The sequence below is a fragment of the Ursus americanus genome, chromosome 4, assembly GCF_024610735.1.
Source record: "Ursus americanus isolate L20-20 chromosome 4, mUrsAme1.1.p, whole genome shotgun sequence".
Classification (NCBI taxonomy): Eukaryota; Metazoa; Chordata; class Mammalia; order Carnivora; family Ursidae; genus Ursus; species Ursus americanus.
In genome coordinates, this window is record NC_142130.1 from 35597951 (window position 1) to 35615850 (window position 17900).

At 38.7% G+C, this 17900-nt stretch overlaps 1 protein-coding gene across 3 annotated transcripts in view; it reads left to right on the forward strand.

Annotated features, from left to right (window-relative positions):
- MIX23 (mitochondrial matrix import factor 23) overlaps window positions 1-15788 on the forward strand; it is a 32753-nt gene extending 16965 nt beyond the window's left edge. For all 3 annotated transcript variants that reach the window (XM_087861582.1, XM_045812626.2, XM_087861583.1), the window contains 2 exons: window positions 3605-3664; window positions 6635-15788. In XM_087861582.1, coding sequence (XP_087717708.1) covers window positions 3605-3664; window positions 6635-6685 — 111 coding nt within the window. In that variant the 3' untranslated portion in view covers window positions 6686-15788. The remainder of the gene's footprint in view (window positions 1-3604; window positions 3665-6634) is intronic.
- The last annotated feature ends 2112 nt before the right edge of the window (window positions 15789-17900 follow it).

Here is a 17900-nt window from a genome sequence, read left to right on the forward strand (position 1 = left end):
GGTTCCTTTGCCCTTTATATATGTTGGTCATTACCTAGGAAGAGGGGCTTTTTCCTACACGACCACTGAGCAATTACCAAAATCATGTCTATGTTTTCAGATGGCACACTAGGTGACTTACTGATCCTTGCATGTCAGGCAAAATCCAGTATGGGATGGAATCGTGTTTTTCATTACTAAACAGTCATGAAGCCTGCCATTTGTTTAGTAGATGTAGCCAGACTTGGAAAAGGGGACCTTATCATCTCTCTCAAGCCTTTATTCTTGTAACTGCCCACAGGCGAGTATGTGCACTTGCTCAGTCATCCTGCCGATGCAGCCTGTCTTGCTGGGTATGGGATTCAGCCCCTGTCTTCATTGCTCTCCTTGTTCATGACAACTGCTTCAGTCCTGTATTCCATACCTGCCCATGCATCAAGCAGTGGTGGGTTCCTCAGACAGTGAATTTATGCTGTAATGGTCATCTTACTCAGTGTTTAAGAAGTCTTATATAAAGCAGACTTTATATAAAGTCTTTATATAAAGCAGGTTAAAATCTAGTTATTTATGGATTTTGTATTTTAACAGAGTTTTGAAGATATTGACAAAGGAAACAGCGGGGCAGGGCTGTTGTATCCGAAACCGAAAACTCAGTATTTGCACGTTAAGTTAAACAAAGACTAGAATGACTCTTGTTATTGGAGAGCAAAGTTCAGGAACCACTGAGTACTTGGGAGTGACATATCACATAATTTGGGCCACCCTCATTTCTGCCCTTTAGTCTTTAGGGTCCAGAGAGAATCATCAGGATGACCATTGCACGGAGTAGTTTTAGAAACCAGTTAGCGAGTTCTAAAAAGTAGCTGTCTTGACTGATACTGTGTAGAACTAGAGGGGGACCATGAGTAGTACTTAACCAAGCAAGGAAGCTTGAATTTTTTTTAAAATTTTCAAGTTTGTCATGAAGATTATGGAATCAGAAAGAGAACTCTTAGAGATGATCCAGCTCTACCTCTTCCTTTTCCGAATGAGGGAACTGAGACTCAGAGATACTGACATCCCCAGAGTCACAAACTAGTAAGTGGTAGAGCTGGGACTTTCACCCATCTCTTCTGACTCTGGATTCAGTGTTTGTACGTTAAATTGTGACTGATAGTCAAATTCTGATTACTTAAGTGAACAAACCTATATGCAGAAACACCATTCTAAAAGTCCCAGTTCTTTCCTTGAGTCCTTAACGCAGAAAAAACACATTCCTTGCTGGAACTGTATGATTGTCACCTATTAGTGACCTTTGAAAGGAAGTTTACCAGTTTCAGACCTAGAGCCTCAAAAACAACCATCTCAGAGGTAGCATTTTGTTGGTGGCACTGAAATTGTATTAGAAGTTGGTTGTAATGTCTGCAGCACTCAAGAATAGAAAAAACATGGAGTATAAAGGCAGATAGCTCTAGGGAAGTAAATCCCATCCACAACGTGGTGGCTTTGTAAACTTGTAAACTAATTGCCCTGAAATTATCGGATTTTTATTTTGTAAGATGGAGTCGAGACTTCTTACGCTTTCATTTTTAGGGATTAGGATTAAATTATATAATGTGTGTAGGAACTTGCATATCCCTGATACACTCAGTAGTTGCTTTCCTTTCCTTTTTGAGTCTCTGGGACTCCATGTTTGTTACGTTAATCCTCCTTACAGTGTCTCCCAACCAGTGGTTTCCACCTTTTGTTTAACACTACTTAAGGGGGCAGGGGAGGAAGAGCACTCGAATCTTCTGTAGCAGTGCATTCTCTTTTTGGGTGGTTGTAATTATTCAGAGATCTTCTTATATATTGTGAAAATCTGTCTCCCTGTAACATGTGGTTACTGTTCCGTAATCTTCCCTCTGCAGGTATATAGGATAAGTCTAAACCTGTTTCTGCATGACTTCCCTTTAAATATTTGAGAGCAATTAAAGACTGTCCTAGTGGCATGTTTTAACCCTGGTTTTTTGTTTGTTTGGGTTTTTTTGTCTTTTTGAAGACTTATTTTATTTATTTGAGAGAAAGACCATGAGCAGGAGGAGCAGAGAGAGAGGAAAAGGGAATTCCAAGCAGACTGTGCACTGAGCACAGAGCCCAATGTGAGGCTCCATCTCACGCCCCTGACATCAGGACCTGAACTGAAACCAAGAGTTGGAAGAGGCTTAACCAACTATGCCACCCAGGCGTCCCTTGACCCTGTTTTTTGACTGAGCTTGTTAATTTTTTGGCATTCAGTTCAGGCTTTGACAGAGCAGTGAAGTTTTAATGATTTCTGGTCCATGTAGCTGATTACAGTCTGAAACTGAGGTTGCTTTGATGTAAGCAGATGGGCCTCTTCAGGCTTGTTACTATATAGCACAATACTGGTTGTCAGAAATATAGTCCTTCCTCTCATTCCTCCTGTCTATACTCTGACACTGCTTCCGAGTCTAGCAAGGGAGTTTACAAGGAGCCGGTGGATCAGTATTAAGTTCCTGTCTTATTAGTGTTACATGTGCATTGCTTAAACGTCCTGCCTGAGCTCTGCTCCTGACTAGTCAGGTTCTTTGGTCTGGGTCCCTGACTCATGGTTGCCTAGATCTTGTCTAGCTCTCTGGCATTTTGTTCCCAAATCTCCTGGCCTGAGTCTTGACTTTGGCCTAAGGAAATCATCCTAGTTTTAACCTCTTGGCTGCTTTGACCTGTAGCTCATGCATTTTTCTCCTAATTTTCCTGAATATTTTCAGGCCTCCTTCCTGGAACTAGCTAGCTTCTTTTCTTTTAAGTTTCTGTGACTAGAAGTGACTAGGAGTTTGATGGACCTGGTCATCTGGGCCTGGCAATGGAATTGGCTTCTTTTCTGATGGTGTGTTTAAGTTGGCAGTTATCAAGAATGTTAGAAAGACTTCAGTGTCTTTAGCCTCGGACCTTTGGCTGTACGCTCAAGGTGTGGAAAGCTCATGCCTTCCTAGATCTTTTGGGCCTTTTATGTTCCCCTTCTCTTCTCTGTTTTTCTTCCTGATTCTTTTTTTCTCATCCAAATTAGGTTGCCAGCTCCTTCTCCTTTTTAGTTCTCTGTGCTGTCTTTGCAAATCACTGTTAAAGAATCAGTAACTAGAACTGGAATTCTTGAGTTCAAGGACATGTGAATTTGTGTTTTTATAAATCTTACCAAATTGCCCTCCACACTAAAAATATGTATGAGTGTATCTTTTTCCATACCCTCACTAGTAGTAGGTTTTATCAGATGTACTCATTTTTAAAAATTTTTGTCATATTATGGCTTAATTTGCATTTCTTTATACATGAGTAAGATTGTACATTAAAAAATATGTTTATTGGTCATTTGTATTCCTTTTGTGAAGTACCTGGATATTTGATTTTTTTTTTTTATAAGAGCTCTCAAGGTGATTATAATATGCTTGAGAACCATGGCTTTAGAAGATTTAGCCCCTGATTGGATATGGGGAGAATGGGCTCTGTCCAAGATCGAGCCCAGGTGATACCATTAACAAAGAATGTAGCAGCAGGAGCTCCTTTTATTAGGAAACTGTGAATAGAATTTGGTTTTAGCTCTTTAATTTGAATTTTCGTAACTCTAACTTTTTTTTTTTCCTTTTTACAGTTGAAATGGATGCAGTCAGAACTGAATGTTGAAGAAGTTGTAAATGACAGGAGCTGGAAGGTATAAAATAATACTGGTGCTTGGAGAGAACTATGAAGGAAACTGATCTAGCAGAGGGAAACCAAGGGAGGGGGAGTAAGCAGTGCCTTGGGGCTCTTGAGAATAGACATCTTTCATTTATAACCAACTGAAGGTTTAACTTTGAGAAGGGGTGCAGTTGGCATCCAAATAGAGCCGTCTTATAAGAAGCAGCTTTACAGTCATATGGTAGATTGTATGACATGTCGTGGTAATAGAACTGGAGACATTCTGTATGTTTCTTAATACTAATTATGGGCATACTTGTTATTTAGGGTTATTACTACTTAACTTAGAACCTTCAGTTGTGTTATTTGTTAAAATTAGCCTTTTTGAGTCCTATTTGCATAAATTTCCATATCATTAGCTACCCTTCACAGTTGCTTGCTTTCTAACATGTTGATCATGAAACTTATTTGTACATAACTTTTCTGATATCTGATAATAGGGCTTTTTATGGCTCCCAGGTTCACGTGTTCCTTATTACCACCTGCATAGTTCTGAATAGGAATTAGATTGGGGGACCAGGATTCCAGGACTTTACCTGTAGTCAAAAATCATAAAATGCTTACTTTAGTTGTATGAAATCGTGTATCTGTATACCCTTCTCTAAAAATTGAGAGATTTCCAAAGGGAAATAATCTATTAAATCTGAAGGAATGAACTGAAAATTCTCTTTCATCCTTTGAAATTGACCAATGGAATGAGGTTAAACACAGAGGTTAAGTGAACACAAGCTAGAACGTCCCAGCTTGCAGAGCTATGAATAAATTGCAAAGTACAAATTGATTTTCTTTGCTCTATCACTTTTCCTTATGCCGTCCTCTTTGCCAGGGTTTCATATTCCTGCCCTTTCTACCAACGCGAGAAGGTGTTTGCTACTTGAAAGAGTCTGGTGTTATTTGTTCATTTATGTTCTCCAGAGAAATAATATTTACTCTTAGGATGGGATAGGGGAGGGGTACAATGAATATCTGGTTTGAAAAACTCAGTGGAGAGGCTGATACATATCAAATGTAGGGGGAAGAGGGAAGCATTTTTATTCATTATTACTTTTTTTTTTTTTTAATTATTTTTAAGTAGGCTCCTGGTAGGTGCCTGGTGTGGAGCCCAAAGCAGGGCTTGAACTGACAACCCTAAGATCAAGACCTGAGCTGAAATCAAGAGCAGGCCACTTCACCGACTGAGCCACCCTGGCACCCAAGTGAAGCATTTTTAGATTTGATGCTAGTTTTAGAGAAGATATGTTTCATCCAGTCTACAAAAACTCAGGTTCCCTACTTGATTGTAAAAAAAGAAAATGTAGCTATGTTGCCGCAGGTCAGCAAAAGTGGTTAGGAAGGCATTTAGGAAAAGGATTTGGAGAAGTTTGGCCAAGTCATATATATCATCCCACCCGGGGTGCCAAGGCCACTCATGTGAAGCCTCCCCCCGTCTGAGCATTGGGAACTTAAGGGAAATGTCAGGGCTGGAAACTAACAAGAGATGAGCTATAAGATGAAAGGGCCAGTAAGAGTCCATGTAATTTCTACATTTTTTTTCTTTTAATTGTGAGATAACACATATCAGAGTATGTAACATGTAGAATTTAAGGAATATTAATAAAATTAACATTCATGTATCTACCACCCAGCTTAAGAGATTGAATAATAACCAGTATCATGAAAGCTCCTATGTAGATTTTTCTTTTATTTTTTTATGGTAGTCAACAGTGGCCAATATCGTTTGTTTTGTGTGTTTTATTTTGGTTTTTAACCTTAAAAATGATTTGTTCCTTATATCAATGAAGTATGAGGGCAAATTCTAAGAAGAAATTCTTTTAGATTTTTAAAATTTTTTATTTGGACACTTAAAATTTTTAGGCACGATTAAAATCTTTTAAAAATATTAAATGAGTGGTACCTGGGTGGCTCAGTCGTTAAGTGTCTGCCTTTGGCTCAGGTCATGATCCCAGAGTTGTGGGGTTCCCTGCTCAGCGGGAAGCCTGCTTCTCCCTCTCCCATTCCCCCTGCTTGTGTTACCTCTCTTGCTGTGTCTTTCTCTGTCAAATAAATAATATCTTTAAAAAATAATAAATATTAAACGAAATATGGTAAAAATTCTGCTTCTCACTGCTCCCTTTCGGCCACCTCCTTTCCTTTCCTTCTGAAACGATGGTACATGCTTTTAGATATTTGCACCTTTTCTAATTTTATGTATGTGTGTGTGTATTTGTCACATCTATGAAAGTGTACTGCCCACACTTTTTTTTCTTTAATGTATCTTGGAGATCTTTTCAAATCAGAACATGCAGAACTTTCTTATTCTTTTATTTGCATTATATTCCATTGAATGGCTATACCAAAATTTTTATTTAACCCAGTTCCATATTGACAGACAATAATAGAATGTTCTTTTAACTTTTATGATATGTTATTTGTTTAGATTTTTAGGAAGCAAAGTAAATAGAACAAAACATTTTATAAATTTACACCATTTAGCAAAGACTGATCTCTCTTCAAGTATACCTACTTGTGAAAAGGATCCGATACTCATTTGGAAAATCACAACAGATATCTAAATAAAATCTACATTATAAAAAGAGGGGGGAAAAGCTTTATCTTAAACCATTTTAGATATTTTTTTCTAACTGTCCAAAATAAATCCAGAATATGTAATGAAAATGTTTGTTAGTTACTATTACTAAATAAGCTAGCTTGTGATTTTTTTCCTTGAATAATATAAATTTTATTAAAAAATCAAAATTATCTTATAAATGGATATCAAAGTCTTTTGTATTCTTAGTTCCTATAAGTCAGTTTGAACTCCTGAGGAAAATTCTCTGTTCCCTAAATCTGTTGACCTGGGATAAAAATGGTTATATCGTCCTGAACCATGCCAAATTTAATTTAGTTCCAGGCTTGATTTATACAAGATGACTCAACGACTTTTGTTTCTGTTTAAATACCTTAGGTGTTCAATGAACGCTGCCGAATTCACTTCAAGCCTCCAAAGAATGAATAAAAAGATACTTTTTTTAAAAAAGGACTGGGACATCTCATAAGAGCTAAGCATGACAGACATCAACAAGGTGGGCTTCCTAGGATGATTTCTGAGCCAACAGTCCAAGACCTTTTGTTGATTTCAGCCCCACTTAGCCAAGACCTTAAGTACAAATAATTCTGATAATTATGGAGAAATCAACTGCTATTTTATACTGATTCTGTGGAAAAAAAAAAAGATGTTTTGTAACTATTAAAATAATTTTCTGACTCCGTGTACATATTTATTTGATTGTTTTCCAAGTTGAGATAATAAGTTCTCATAAGGGAATTTGAATACAGTTTCAGTATCTGATTTGATTTATATTACATCTTTTTGATTTTTACAAATTTATTGGCAAGAACATGGACCTTTTTATCACTGATGATTCTATCCTTTTATTTATCTTTGTGGGGTTTATTGCTCCTAATAAGTAAGAGGGCAATAATATAAGCTGGATACTGTCCAAAGAAACTTTCTCTTGGTACCTTAACTTACCTTGTTTTCATATGCAAAAACTAATTTTGGGTGGAATTTTCCTGGACAGTATTTCCATGGACAATGAAAAGGAAAACAGTAAAATAAATTTGGGAAAGGCAGAGGAAGGCTTGCATGATAGTATTCAAATGAGTCCGTAAAAAACATATCCTTGCAGGATTCAGTCATTGCAGAGAAAGCACTTTCTAGTACAGGATGATTGTATTAGTTTTCTGTTGCTGCTTAACAAATTACCACAGTTTAGCAGCTTAAAATCACACCTGTTTATTGTTTTACAGTTCTATAAGGTCATTAAGTCCAAGACTGGGTTCTCTGCTTGGGGTCTCATAAGCTAAAATCAAGTCAGCCAGACTGGGCTCTTGTCTGGCGCCTCTATAGAGAGAATGTGCTTCTCAGCTCATTCAGTTTGTTGGCAGAATTTAGATCCTTGTGGTTGCAGGACTGATGTGCTCATTTCCTTGCTATTATCAGAGGCCACTCTTAACTAGAAGCTACCCACATTTTTTGGCACATGGCCCCTTCCTTCTAGCTAGCAACAGTGTATTGAATTCTTCTCATTCTTGGAATCTGACTTCCTTTTCTGCTATAAACCAGACAAATTCTGCTTTCAAAGGGTCTGTATGATCAGATTAGGCCTACCATGAGTCTTCCTTTTGATTAACTCAAAGTCGAATGATAATAGCCTTGATTACATCTGCAAATCCCTTTTGCCAGGTAGGGTAACATCACAGATGTAATGTCTCCTATTCACAGTCTAAGGAAGGAGAGTGGGACATCTTGAAGAGCCATTTTAGGATTCTGCCTACCATGATGATTTAAACAAGCTACCTGGCTCTGGTGCAGTTAGCTTGACCAACTGGGTCGTAGGTAGGCCTATGTTTCAGTATGTGGACTCTCATCGGAGTGTGCTTTTATAAGTGAGCTTTTATGTGCACTGTTCTTCAACAGATCTTTTGAGCACTTACTGTGGTTCAGATACTGTCTTAGTTGTTGGGGATATTGATAGATAAAACCTACTTTTGTGGAGATTATAATCTAATCTTGAAAAATCTCTTCGTGCCAGCGGTAAAAAAGATTTTTATATAGGACTTAAAGCAAATGGTGCCTGACAGGAAGTTGATATTTTATTTTTTTTCTTGCATGTGTCTTTTCAATTGAAAGGGCTCAATAAGAAATAAGACTCGATAAATAAAGATCTTCCTGATGCTCAGGAGGGAATTGAGAAACAATCCTTGGAAAGGATTCGTAACTGCTTTTCCAGAATTTCAGGTCTGCTAAAATACTATGTAGCTAATCCAATTATGTTAGTAGGATGCCTGAATCATCCCAGTGGAACATGAAAAGTGTGTGATTGTGGCAATCAGTGACTTTCAGTATAATGAATATTATGTTTAGTTTGTGATAAATGGGTTTTAAAACCTCAAATATGAAGAGAAAGGGGTGGCATACTATTCTGGAAAGTTGATTTGCCTCCTGAAACAGTGTCTTGCATATACTTGCTGCCTTAACAGTAATTGTTGATTTTGTTGGCTTGAAGGGTAGATAGGATTAGGCAGAGAGGGAGGGAGAAGAAACAATGCAAAAGTTCAGAGGTGAGTTTGGCTCTTCCTTGACAGGACGGAAGATAGCCATAGAAGAGACACCAATCTTTAACAATTGTTTTGAGTGGCTCCCATATTCTAGGCACTATTAGCCAATACTATTACATCACTGAACAAAACAGATAAAAAATACCTGCTCTTAAAGAACTTATATGTGGTGAAGAGAGACAGTAGTAAAGAAGTAAATTACGTAGTATGCTAAAAGGAGATAAAGCTACATGCCAAAAAAAGAATCTGGAATGGGGAGTGGAGAGTGGGTGGCAAATGACTGATTTCAGCTGATTAGAGAATATTATAATGCCCTTGTCTTTGAAAAGCCGATTTAAATAGAGACTAAAATGACCAAATAAATGCAGTAATAAAAAGGAAGTTTTCTAGTAAGTCGCTCTCTCTCTCTCTCTCTCTTTTTTTTTTCTTTAAAGTAATCTTTATACCCAACACGGGGCTCCAACTTAAAACCCCGAGATCCAGAGCCTCATGCTCTACCAGCTGAGACAGCCAGGCGCTCCAGTCATTCTCTTTTTTTAAGTTGGGCTTCAAAGATAGCCAGTTTAGGAAATGGCGTGATAAGGTACCCAGTGCCGTACAGTAGTCTCTCCTGTGCCATGCGACCTATTTAAGACTGTCCAGGGATGACTTGTAAACTGGGAGATAAGTCCAGCATGTGGTCTCACTGCAAATCAAGAAAAATGAATATTCTGCCTGGAGTTATGTGAGCTAATCAAATGTTAGAGATTACTTAGGTTACTCATGATATCTGTGTACTTAGCCTAATAGTTAAGCCTTGATTGTTCCTTAAAAAAAACAAAACCAAAAAACACCTTTTTTAATTTTTTTACTTTTTTAAATTTTATTTTATTATGTTATGTTAGTCACCATACAGTACCTCATTAGTTTTTGATGTAGTGTTCCATGATTCATTGTTTGCGTATAACACCCAGTGCTCCACGCAATGCGTGCCCTCCTTAATACCCATCACCGGGCTAACTCATCTCACCCCCCCGCCCCGAAGCCCTCAGTTTGTTTCCCCAAGTCCATACTCTGTCATGGTCATCCCCTCTGATTTCCCCCCCTTCATTTTTCCCTTCCTTCTCCTAATGTCCTCCATGCTATTCTTTATGTTCCACGAATAAGTAAAAAACACTTCTTATATGGTTGAGCATGAATGCTGAAGAATAAAGAAAATTGTCAAGAAACGATTCTTCCTGATAGGGGCAGCATTTCTAGGAGAAGCCTAATCTACCCCCAGAGCATTATTTTGGGGAGGATACACAAAATGTTAATGAGGGTTTAAGCAAAGATAGCTCCCAGCTTCTGAATGCAGTGGCCTGCTGAGGGTAATCCCTGTAAGAGGGCAGAGAACTTAGCCCAGGTAAATTTGTGGATCTCCTGATGCATTAAGAAAGGACAGCAAATCCACCGGCGCTTAAAGATAGTTGCTATAGGTGGAGTGGTTTTTCCACTCTAATTCTAAGAACTAGCAGGCAAAATTTCACTCCTGCTTAAAATTCCTCAGTGGCTTCTCCCCAAGGATAAGTACCAGGTTTTTAAAATGGCTTTTGAAGTCCTTTGTGCTCTGGCTCCTGCTTACCTCCAACCTCATCGCTCTATGCAATGTACTCTATTCCCCACTTGTAGGAAACTACTTCTGTTTCCAGAAAAGACCCAGCGTTACCTCTGAACTTCAGCACATGCACTCTCTTCCGTGGCCAGCTCCTACCCATGCTTCATGTGTCAGCTGTCACTGCCTTCAGCAAGCCTTTCCTGACTTTTTTTTTTTTTTAAAGATTTTATTTATTTATTCGACAGAGATAGAGACAGCCAGCGAGAGAGGGAACACAAGCAGGGGGAGTGGGAGAGGAAGAAGCAGGCTCATAGCGGAGGAGCCTGATGTGGGACTCGATCCCATAACGCCGGGATCACACCCTGAGCAGAAGGCAGACGCTCAACCGCTGTGCCACCCAGGCGCCCCTCCTGACTTCTCAAATACAAATCAGATGTCCTTATGTGCCCGCATGATAAACACCTCTTTCATGATCTTTATCGTGCTGTTCAATTGCTGGTTTACCTCTACCCCCCAGGCTTTGAGGGCTGGCACTGTGGAGTACTCAGTGCTTGGGATAGTTAAGCCTGAGACTGCTAGTTTTCTACCCTATATCCGTTTTCCTTTTCCTGATCAATAGAATCCTGATTTTGTCTATAGTAGCAGTGTGCCCAGCTTCCCTTGCAGTCCCAGATAGCAGGGAGGTAGTTTTTGACAATAGATACAACCAGGAGACTGTTGGGGCATTTGGGGGAAACTTTCCTGATACAGGCATTGTCCTTTCCTCCTCCTTTCTCCCTGGAGTGTGATTAGGGAGAAGGCACAAGAAGGATGAGGACTTTTTGCTCACTGTGGTGATGAACACGAAGATAAACACCGCTGAGGATGGCTGAACAGAAAGACAGAAGGAGACAGGGTCCATGATGGCATTGTGGTTTGCCATCCCAGCCCTGGGCTATCTGTGTCTCCGAATTTGTTATTAAGTGAGGGCAGGGATTTTTAATTTGTTCGTTCAGGGTTATAATAGGAGTGGTTCACTTATTTGGTTAAGCCTCCATGTTTAGGATTCTGTTAAATGGAGCCAAATTTTATGTTTGATGAATGAACAGTATACTACTACTGATAGCTCCTTTGTTCATTGCTTACTACAAATTAGGTACCACTCTAAGTATTTTACATGATTGCCATATTTGGGAGACAAAATTTGGGAGATTCTAATAGGCAAAGGCTAAGGCCTTACAGCAGGCCAGAAGTATATGAAGGAATTTGGGGGAAATTCATCTTCTTTCTCTAAGAACGACTAGGCATTAGGAGCTAGTCCAACTAGAATGTGTTCATTACTAGGCTCCTAAGGATTTGGGCCAGATCTCATTCAAATATTGCAACAAACAAATATAGAGGGGTGTTTTGGGTTTTTTTGTTTTTGTTTTTTTCTCAGTTGTGAAACCTACATTAAATCTCTCTTTCCCCCCTACTCAATCATGCTTTACTTCTCTAAGAACACAGTATTCCTGTCTGTCCGTCCATCCATCCATTCCTCCATCCATATGTTTGTCGTGTGGATCAGATACCAGCCACACCACAGCCCTTTCCAGGAAAGACTCTTTGGCCCACAGCGCCTACTGAAAGAGCACCCCTTGGTAGCCCATTTTGCACTATGCTAATTCAACCAGGGCTGGGCAACTGCCCAGGAACTGCTAACCTTAAGTTGGCCTGTCTTAGGACATGTCCTGGGGCAAGAAACTGATCAGGACAGTCAAATTCTTCGAGGCTTTGAACTGAGAAATGCTGAGGAAATGATGTAGTTAGCCGCGAACGGTGAAGCTTGACGGAAAGTGGCGATGAGGTGCGACAGGGGGCCACGAGTGTCCTGAGAAAGCAGGAGCCGTGAGGACGTACACTGTGGAGCAGAGGAAATTATACAGAAGAAAGAGTGCCAGTTGGAGCTTGTGCAAAAGTGGACAGAAATAGAGATGCAGGCAGCAGCTTGGGGAATAGCTGAGCCCATTCATAATAGAGCTCTAGAGGAGAAACCCACAACCACAGTTCCTTAGGTTCTTCGAGCTGCCTCAGATTCTGGTTCTTGGGTCTCCAGCTGTGAGACCCAGTTCTGTATGGGTTCGCCTTCACAAGGCCTGGTTGTTTGACATTCCCTAGGTTCCTAAGCAGATGCATCTTTATGATAAATCTGTGCATTGCTTAAAGTAAGTTCTCCTGAACCAAAGGAGTCTATCAAGAATGTTAGCACTGAGTCAGGTGGCCAAGCGGTATCTCCCTGTTTAAACTATCCATTGACATTAGGACATTTTTTCTGCATCCGATATCTCCTCATATTGTCATTTATTTTTTAAAATTTTTTATTATGTTATGTTAGTCACCATACTCATATTGTCATTTAAAGTACCCGATATGTGCTTGGATAGTTCTTGGGAAAAACTCCCACTGTGTCTGAACCAAGTTCCAGCAAGGGAATCCTCAGAAGCCTCCAGGGCCCAGGGTGAGTCTTTGGCTCTCCCCTAAAATAAGAAACCAGGCAGAAAATGGTAGATTCACTCCCTGAGGTACGTGATGAAACCTGTTTCCCAAGACAGAACAGAGAAGGCATTGCCTACAACCCCGAGCAGAATCATGCCCTCTTGAGTTGGCACTTGGCCCAAGAGTGGTCATTGAAAAACAGTCTGTGGCAGAGAATTTGGGAGGGCCTGACAGACAAGTGGGGTTGAGTCCTTCACCTTTGCAAGGCAAAGAGAACATTTGGTTTCTCTCTTTGGGGTTAAGCAAGACAATTTTTACAGTAGAGTACAATTTTTTGCTTCCAGATTCCATTTCAAATTTGATAGGGGGAAATGTCTCAGAAATGCAATTTTCCCTTTGGTTGCAATGGTACTGTAAAGGAAAGCAGGGGTTTTATGGAGAAACTTGCTCCTTTATTTGGATAAGCCCTAAATGACCAACAAGCTTTCAAACACCCTTTGCATCAACTGGACAGCCTTCAATTATCTGGTTATAGATCTTTTTTCTTCTTGTTTTTCTTGGAATCTCAACAATTCTTGGGAAGTAAGTCTAATTGTTCAAATTCCACTTCCTTATTTTTTTAAGATAAGTCACTCCCTTTAAAAAATTATCTTCCATGTTAAAATTGTTTTTAAAAAGAATAGTCTAATAGTGTAAATCTGGGCCGTCTGGCTCAGATGGTTAAGTGTCTGTCTTTGGCTCTGGTCATGATCCCAGGGTCCTGGGATTGAGCCCTGCATCAAGCTCCTTGCTCAGCGGGGAGCCCTGCTTCCCCGTCTCCCCCTGTTTGTACTCTGTCTCTCTCTGTCTCTGAAATGAATAAATAAAATCTTTAAAAAACATAGTGTAAATATTCAACAATAGTGTAATTTTTCAACAACATTTAGTAAATGAAAAATTATTTCCACACTTTTTATTTTACTGGGACTAAACAGATTTGGGTTACATTTTCTGACATGTATTTTTTTTTTTTTTTCTGTTTTCATCATCTTGTTTTAGGCTGGTCTTAGCCTTTCAGTAACCAATGTTGTGGCTGGACCAGCACTGACGTTCTTATTATGATTGCAAGGCGCCCTTTAGCCCTTCAGCAATAACTATCAGGAAACTTTCGAAGGGAAACATTATTACTTAAGAGACCTGGAAATTACATAGCACATCTGGGGCCACAAAGTGAAGTCACAGGGAGAGAGAGAGATTGCACTGGCCTGGAGTTCTGCTTTTATTAGAGTGGGGGGGCGTAGGGTTTTGCAGGCTCACCCTTTATTGATGAATTTAAAATATAAGACTGGAAATTTAAAGCATGGGAAGAGAAAGAAAACAAGTGGCCCAAATGGTTAGTTATTGAAATTAACCAAGATCTCTAAAACAAGGGAGCCCACATTTGGGGGAGGCGGCTTGGTTCTTTACTTGGTCTGTGGCTGGCGCTGTGTTTATTTGAAATAGTTATCTTGGAAGAGGATGAGTCTTTGAAGCGGATGCCTCACCAAAGCTTAAATGGGGCACTTGTATTACAAAAGCAAAACAAACAACTGTCAGGGTTTACCCTACACATCTATTCTGTTTTTAGCCTAATATCAGGCAGATTTTTTTTGTAATATTTTAAGCTTTGAAATATATTTTCAATTCTATTAGGGCAAGTATTTCCATTAACCCTTTTTCCCTTTTCCTTTATATCACTTTAGTACTCAACCCCGGCTGACATTAGAATCATCTGGACTCTTCTTATTCAATTAGTCTGCGTGGGGCCCAACTTGGGACTTCTATTTTTATCATAAAGATTTTATTTATTTGAGAGAGAGAGAGCATGAGCAGGAGAAGGGCAGAGAGAGGGAGAAGCAGACTCTGCACTGAGCAGGGAGCCTGATTCAGGGCTCCATTCCAGGATTCCTGGATCATAACCTGAGCCAAAGGCAGATGCTTAACCGACGGAGCCACTCAGATGCCTCCCGACTTGGGACTTCTAAAAAATTTATAAATTAAGTGATTCTAATATGCAGGGATGATTGCACACATTACTTGATCTTCTTTCCTATTTATTCCTATTTGCTACTATGTTCTCACTAACATGAAGTCTACTTAACCAGGGACAGGTATGTTTATCCATTTATTCAAGACTTTTATTTCTGACAGTGAAGTGCTGTAATTGTTTTTGCATATGTTCTGTGAGTCCCTTACTAGATTAATTCTTAAACATGGTATATTCAGTCTTCTATACCAAAATCAGGATAAAGTACAAAGAAATCTAATCAATCTGATTATAGAGTTTTGTATATCCTGCTCTGAGTTTATAGCTACAGATGTTTGTGTCCATGTTTGCATTGCTCAGAGAAGGATTCTTATTATTAGGACAGTGGGATCATTTCTGGTAGTCTCTGTTACCTAAGAGCCCTATGGTATTACTATTAGCTAGCCAGTGGAGATCTTTTAGTTCATTGATTGAACTTAATATCTATGTACTAGGATCTGAAGGCAGATGAATAGGACAGTTTCTTTATTATGAAGCATCTAGCAGTGGTCATTACATACATGTATATCACTATACTATTTTAAGTTCTCCCTTGCCTCCTACAGGGGTCAAAATCGCTGAGCAAGTGAATTCTGAACTTGTGTTAGTAGAGTGTAGGGGTTAAGAGCATTGGTCCTGGAGGCAAATAGCCTGAGATTATATCTGCACTTTATTAACTAGCCATGAGGCCCTGGGCAGTAACTTAACCTCTCTACACTCAGTCTTCTGTAAAGAGGGGATAATAACAATATTTATTTCATGAAGTTGTTATGGGAATTTAATGAGCTATATGTGTAAAGTCTTTAGAACACTACCTGGTATATAATAAGCACTTAATATAAACTATTATTATTTGGGGACAGAAGGATTGACAAGTAGCATTAATAGGGTGATGAACAGAGTGTAGAACACAGAGGGAGACATTATTTAGGGCATCTTTAAAACAGATTTCCTCTTTTCCTTTCTCTTCCCTTCCTTCCATTTCTTCCTTACCTCTCCTTCCTAACAATTCAGTCCAAAATCCATTAGGTAGGTCCAAAGAAGGAATACTGTGAACAATCATATGCCAATAAATTAGATAATACAGATTAAATGGATACATTTTTAGAAAGACAATACCTAAACTAATTCAAGAAGAGTCAATCTAAATAGACCTATAATAAGTGAAGAGATTAAATCAGTAATCAAAAACTTCCCATAAAGAAAAGCCCAGGCCCAGATGGCCCCATTACCGAATTCTACCAAACATTTAAAGAAGAGTAAATACCAATTCTACACAAACTCTTCCAAAAAGTAGGAGAGGAAAACTTTCCAACTCATTCAATGAGACCAGCATTACATAAATACCAAAACCAGACAAAGACATCACAAGAAAACTACAGATCAATATCTCTCATGAATATGGATGCAAAAATCCTCAACAAAATGCTAGCAAACCAAATCTAGCACATGAAAAATAATTATACACAATGACCATGCGGGATTCATTGTAGGAATGTGAAGTTGGTTTAACATTCAAATATCAATTAATGTAAAGCACTATAGTGAAAGAATAAAAAGCAAAACTGCATGAACATCGTGAAAGATGCAGAAAAAAGGCATTTGACAAAATACAATAGCCTTTCATAATTAAAAAAAAAAAACCTAAAAGAAAATGTCATCAACTTGATAAAGGGCATCTACAAAAACCCCCACAGCTAACATCATACTAAATAGTGAATGACTGGATGCTTTCCTCCAAGATCAGGAACAAGACAACAATATACACTCTCACCACTTCCATTTAAGTTTGTACTAGAGGTTCTAGACAGTAATTAAGGATGAAATAAAAGGTATTGAGATAAGAAAGGAGGCAGTAAAACTGTCTCTCTTTGCAGATGGCCTGACCTTGTTGTGTAGGAAAATCCCGAGAAATCTACCAATAAACAAGTTCAACAAGATTGAAGAATACAAGGCTGATATACAAAAATTGATTGCATTTCTATACACATGCAATTAACAAGCCAAGATGAAATTAAGAAAACAATTTTATTTACAGTAGCATCCATAGGAATAAAATACTTAGAAATAAGTTTAATAAATAAGTGCAAAACTTACACTCTGAAAACTATAGAACACTGTTGAAAGAAATTACAGATAATGTAAGTATTTGAGGAAACATCCCATGTTCATGGATTGGAAGGTTTAATATTGTTAAAATGACATTATTCCCCAAATTGCAGATTCAACATAATTCCTATTAGAATCCTAGCCGACTTCTTTGTAGAAATTTATAAGCTGATTCTAAAATTCATACAGAATTTCGAAGGGCCAGAAGAACCAAAACATTCTTGAAAAAGAAGAACTAAGTTGGAGGATTCATACTTGCTGATTTCGAAAATTACTACAAAGCAATAGTAATCAAGAAAAGTGTGGTATTGGGCGCCTGGTTGGCTCAGTCAGTTAAGCATCTGCCTTTGGCTCAGGTCATGATCCCAGGGTCCTGGGATGGAGTCCCTCATCCAGCTCACTGCTCAGTGGGGAGTCTGCTTCTCTCTCTCCCTCTGCCCCTCCCCCTGCTCATGCTCGCTCTTTCTCTCGCTCTCAAATAAATAAAAAACTTTTTTTAAAAAAGGAAAAGAGAAGTGTGGTACTGGCCTAAGGAAAGACATGTAGATTAATGAAATAGAAATTAAGGTCCAGAAATGAATTTATGTGACTGTGATGTTTCAACAAGGATGTAAAGACCATTCAATGTGGAAATGAATAGACTTTTCAACAAATGATGGTGGAACAACTAGGTAGCCACTTACAAAATAATCAAGTTGGGTCCTTACCTCATACTATTTATAAAAATTAACTCAATAATAAAAAATTAACTCAAAAGGGATCAAGCACCTAAAGGTAAATATTGAAACTACACTACTCTTAGAAGAAAGCATGGGAGTAAATCATTATGTGCTTCGATTTGGTAAAGGATTCTTAGATCTGACACCAAGAGCACAACAACTTAAAAGAAAAAAACAGATAATTTGGGTTTCATTAAAATTAAAAATT